Genomic DNA, 5,501 nt, shown 5'->3' with positions numbered 1-5,501 from the left:
CTCTTCAAGTTCGGCTGCACCTGCCATAAAGCCCACCCACGGGGGCTCTTGGACGTATCCAGGCACATATCCAACATCCGAATGAGATCACGCTAGACCAGTGAAGGCGAACCTTTTGAGCTCGGCGTGTCAGCATTTTGAAAAACCCTAACTTAACTCTGGTGCCGTGTCACATATAGAATTTTTTTGATATTTGCAACCATAGTAAAACAAAGACTTATATATTTGATATTTATTTTATATATTTAAATGCCATTTAACAAAGAAAAATCAACCAAAAAAATGAGTTCGCGTGTCACCTCTGACACGCGTGTCATAGGTTCACCATCCCTGAGCTATGGCGTCCAACCTGCAAACCTGGGCGGAGCTGTGGCCCAGCACCAGCCGGAACCCACGCCCAACCTGTCTGACTCCTTCCAGAACAGGAGGCAGTCCTGGTAGGGTTAAATGTCAGCCTCCGGGGTCACTGAGAATGGAACCAGATGCACATCAGGCATCCCTGAGCCCTGCCCGGGGGAACTCCTGGGATGACGGGAACGCCGGGTCCACAGCGGCCAATAGGACAGCCCGCAGCCACTGTGGCTATTACGAACCTGGAATGTGGCTCCTGCCACCCAGGGCCTGAGTTCTTCCTTGTATTTCATGTTCATTAACCTGAATTTAAACGGACCCGTGGCCTGTGGCTGCCTGTCGGACGGTGGGTTTAGCACATCGCCAGGCACAGTGAGCTCATTACAAACGCTGCTGTTATTAACGCTCGAACCCAGTTGTTCAGACAGAAACACCCACACTGTCACATTACCGAGCCCGGTCCCCCATCCGCGTTTGCAAAACGCAAGCAGGTGACTTTACGCTTTTACCTTAACCAGGAGCCGGACGTCCTCGGGAGAGAGTGGCGAGGAGGGGCCCTGTGGAGGTAGAAGTGAATGAATACAGGCAGGTACACGCATGCACACACACGCACACACAGAGATGCACACATGCACACACACACGCACATACATACACAGAGACACACACGTGCACACACGCACGCACGCGCATGGCCTTACAATGTAACCCCTCACACACCTGGCCATGCACTGACGCACACCAGCCTGGGAGCCACGAGGACTCTCCTGAGCAGGGACTGTGGGCGGCCAGTCCTCGCCCCGTCTGACAGGCACTGTCCGTTCTGGTCCCCAGTCCCCTCCTGCTGCTTCCTCTCTGGTCCTGGTGGCCCCTCCTCCCCACTCCCATGAACCCCTGCAGGCCGTGTGGGGAGGGGGAGGGCGAAGGGGAGGGCTGCATGCATTTCCCAGAGGAGCAGAAGCTGCTATGGGTCCTCCACAACCTGGTGTGGGCGTAAAGCCATTTCCTCAGCTCTCCCAGGCGAGGCAGCGGTGAAGCCTCATCTGTTACCAGTTGGAAGTCTCTGACCCCGAACGGGGGTTCAGAGGCCGGGAGCAGGGACAAAGCCCCTGAGGAAGGTGCGGGTGGCCGGGTCCTGAGTTCACCTGCAAACCCCGTGTGGGAGGAGGTGCTGTTATGATCATGGCCGACCCTGAGCCCAAGATGGTGGAGGCTGGGCTCCCTTTAGGAGCAGAAAACACAGGGCTCGATCCCGGGTTCCAGCACCACAAAAAGGGGGTAAAAGAAGGAAAATGAAAATGCAGATGCCAGAGGGAGGAGGGCCTCCGGGGAGAACTGGAGAGAGGCGTGCCGCTTGGCCAACCGGTAAGTTTGCAACAAGGAGGATGGGGGCGAGCGGCCCTCTGAGAGGAAGGTGGCCCATCCCCTGGGGAAGGAGGGCCCTGCGGCCACACTGACTGTGGTGGCCCATCTTCCCATCACGCTTGAGTCTGGGTTTATGATCGCAGGCCCAGCCCAGCGCCCTGGGAGGCTGAAGCCGAGACAATCCCCCTGGTGGCTCCTGTGTCCGGCCCCCGGGGGGTTCCTGCCACTTCCCCGGGCTCACAGGCCGGCGAGGCTGGCACCATAGGCGTCTGCACAGGAAGCATAACTTTGGCAACGTCTGGGGGCATGTTCAAGTGCTCGGTCAACCCTCTGGGCTGCGGCAATGGGACATCCAAGCGACAGTGGGGTTGGACAGAATCGGGTTTGGGGTGCTGAAGAAACGCCCCACCCTGCAGGGACAGCTCCCCGAGGTCGAGGCTGCTGACGACAAAGCCGAGACCTGTCCTGTGACTCGCAGGGACCCCGTGGAGGAGGCCGGCCTTGGCCATATTCACTTCCTGAGACTTTAACTTAAAAGGAGGACGGGATGCTATGCGAAGCCTCCCAGTCACCCTGGGGAGCTAATAAGACACAGGGCTCACATGGCTGGGGCCGGGACCTATTGGTGCCGCTGCGCTGTGCCCCTGGCAGGCTGGCATGAGGTCCTTTGATTAGAGAGAGCAGCGTGAGACGCACGCTCACACCAGTTACAAAGGGAGAGGGTGACTGTGCCGTCCAGGTACAGACTGGCCTCGTGGCCATTTAATTAGTGACTTTGCTCTGACCTGTTTCTGCAAACCGCGCAAGGCAGCTCTCAAGATGCAAAGGTGCCGGGTGGGGGGTGCGGGGGGCGGTGACCTTCCAAAGGCCACGCAGGAGGGTAAGCCTGCCCCGCCCACCTTGGAGGGCCGGTCACATGGAGGGACAGGGAGCACCCGGGGCGGCACTGAGCCTGTGCCCTACCCGACCCTCCTCACCTCCGCTGTGCCCATCCGCCTGCTGCCGGGACCACGGGCTGAAGTGGCAGGAGCCCCCAGGCCAGTGCTGACCAGGTGGAGTAGAATGGCCCCTCCGCTTGGGTGGGGCAGCTCCACAGCACTGTGCCCGCCCACACCTGCCTGGGCACCAGGCCGGCGCTGGACGCCAGGGGAGCCCATTGAGTGCGCTTCCTCACCCGTCACCTGCCCAAATGGCTCTTTGAGAGAACCCAGCCCAAAGCGGGTGCCCCAGCACAGGGACTGTGGGTGCAGCACTGGGGAGGTGCCCAGGTTCCACCATGCCCATCAGGGGTGGCGATTGTACAGGGGAGACAAACTCCGCAGGCCTGGCTCCTCCAAACCCTGCATGTGCCAAAGAGAGGCTGGGCCCTGGCAAGCCCACCGGCTGTGTCCTTGTTCACCTGCTCACGGGCCACACAGAGGGTCCATGCTAACCGTGTGACTCAGGTGGGGGCCCGGGCCTGCGGAGGGTCCACGCTAACCGTGTGACTCAGGTGGGGGCCCGGGCCTGCGGAGGGCTGGACGCTGAGGAACAGCTCAGCCTCACCTGCGCTCCAGCCTCCGTCCCCCCGAGAAGGCATGGCGAGCACCCTGCATTGGCCACACGTCCTGCTGCCCGAGCACTCACTGCCGCCCCACCTGCGTGGGTCCTGGCGGCAGGGCTCCCTGCCCTGTGCCCAGGGGAAGGACTCCTGGAGCTCACACCTGGCCTCCTGCACCCACCCTGCCCACCACCCCTCCGGCCTTGGCTGTGGATCCAGGACAACAGCTCCCACCACTGCCACTCTCGCTCTTGTGGGCCCGAATCAGGCTCACGGTGGCATCAGCCGCACTGTGGCTTGTCTGGGCATCTCACTCCTCACGTAGCCCCCCTGCCCACAGCTTTAGGAATAGGCCCCCGCAAAGGTCCCTGAGCCGTCTGGGTGGCCCATTATTCCCGCCGGAGCCCCGACGGGTCATCAGGATCCACCCAGAACAGGGAGACGACGTACCGGTTTGCCCGGAAGCCCCCTCTCGCCGGGACTGCCTGGTGCGCCCTAGAAGGAGAGAGAAGACACATGACCCACACTGAGCACGCAGCCGCTCCACGCGGCCTGCACCCCCGACCTCTGCCTGCCAAGTGGAACTCCGTGGGAAACAGAACCACCCAACTGTGCCACCTGGAGCCGGCCGAAGTTCCTGTTCCCAGGAAATGGTTGGGTGCGGGAGGTGCTGAGGACAGAGCGCTACCCCTCCTCCAACTCCTGCCCAAGACACAGACTGCAAACAACCGGTGTACAGAGTGTATGCACACGTGTGTGCACAGGCGCATGCACGCGCCCGCACGCACACACACACTCACACACGCACATGCGCCCACACACGCACACACACACACACACACACACACTCACACACGCCTGTCTTCAGCGTCTGCCTCCTTTCCCACGCTCAGGTGGGAGCCCACTTGGCAGAGGGGGAGGCCCGTCCGCTCTCCTGGCTGTGAGATGCAAGCCCAGGTGCCCGGGGAACGTGAATGTGTCGGGACCAGGAGGTCACTCCTTCTCTGAGGTGGAACCGGGGCGGGAAGGGGTGGGATTTCCTGGTCCTGCTGAGAGTGGACTGAACCAAGAGGCGGGAAGATGTGCAGCTAAGCGAGCACTGTGACCGACTGCCACGGGGTGGACAGCTCTGCCCGGAGGAACCTGGGGTCATCATGCATCCACTAGGTCAGTGGTCGGCAAACTGCGGCTCATGAGCCACATATGGCTCTTTGGCCCCTTGAGTGTGGCTCTTCCACAAAATACCACATGCGGGCGCGCACTTACAGTGTGATTGAAACTTCGTGGCCCATGCGCAGAAGTTGGTATTTTGTGGAAGAGCCACGGGCAAGGAGCAAAAGAGCCGCATGTGGCTCGTGAGCCACAGTTTGCTGACCACTGCACTAGGGCAATGAGCAAGAGTCCAGTGACTGCTATGAACCGGCACCCCGCCAGGCCTGGGGACCTGCAGGGCCTCAGACACACGCTCCGTCTCCCCAGAGCCCAGGGCTGTCCGAGCAAAAGCCCAGCTGTGCAGGTAACAGCGGGAGGCTGCACCCCAAGTGCCGGACAGATCTGGAGGACACCCTGAAGGGAGAAAGACATGGGGGGCGGGAACAGTCAGTGGAGAAGTGGGACCTAATTTGAACAGGATGGATCGCCTGGACGTGAGAGAGAATTGACCAGAAAGGAGGCGGCAAGGCAGGGGACACCCAGGAGCTCACTGGTCCTGAAGGTGTAACACAAAAGCCAAGGGGGTAACTGGACCCACAGAGGATGGGCCACGATCACCAGCAGGCGACACTCCTCAAAGGTCCTGGTGATGGGCAGAGCCCCTGGAGGTGTGGAGGGCGGGCGCCCTGGGATCTAGGCTAACCTGGACCCAGCCCCGACCAGCGCTCTACTCACATCCTGGCCAGCGGGGCCCTGGGGGCCGGGGAATCCGGGCGAGCCTCGAGGTCCCTGGGGAGAAAGAGGAGAAGAGGCCCCTGTGGCTTTCCGTGCGTCTCGTCTACGGGGTCTCCATGGTGGGCTGAGGGGCGGGGCGCCCCCCGACAGGCTAAGAGAGATCCCTCGTTTGCGCATGGCCGTGTGCTTGGGGCTGATGAAGCCAGGATTCGAAGCCAGTGCTCCTGGGGCTTTGACGAATCCGGGACCCTACGGCCGTCCCTCTGCGATGCAGAGATGCCGCAAAGCGCAGCCAGGCTCAGTCTGCCCAACGGCAAGGTGGGCGCGCGGACAGGTGACCCCGCCCCTCCCGCCCTCC

At 61.5% G+C, this 5,501-nt stretch overlaps 1 protein-coding gene across 1 annotated transcript in view; it reads right to left on the bottom strand.

The window, feature by feature from the left end:
- Positions 1-5,501, bottom strand: part of COL22A1 (collagen type XXII alpha 1) — a 109,580-nt gene that overhangs the window by 28,255 nt on the left and 75,824 nt on the right. Inside the window, 3 exon segments of the mRNA XM_015561428.1 lie at positions 861-908; positions 3,707-3,751; positions 5,144-5,197. Of these exon segments, the coding sequence (XP_015416914.1) occupies positions 861-908; positions 3,707-3,751; positions 5,144-5,197 (147 nt within the window).

The sequence above is a fragment of the Myotis davidii genome, unplaced genomic scaffold, assembly GCF_000327345.1.
Source record: "Myotis davidii unplaced genomic scaffold, ASM32734v1 scaffold30, whole genome shotgun sequence".
Classification (NCBI taxonomy): domain Eukaryota; kingdom Metazoa; phylum Chordata; class Mammalia; order Chiroptera; family Vespertilionidae; genus Myotis; species Myotis davidii.
This window is presented reverse-complemented; position numbering and strand designations above follow the sequence as displayed.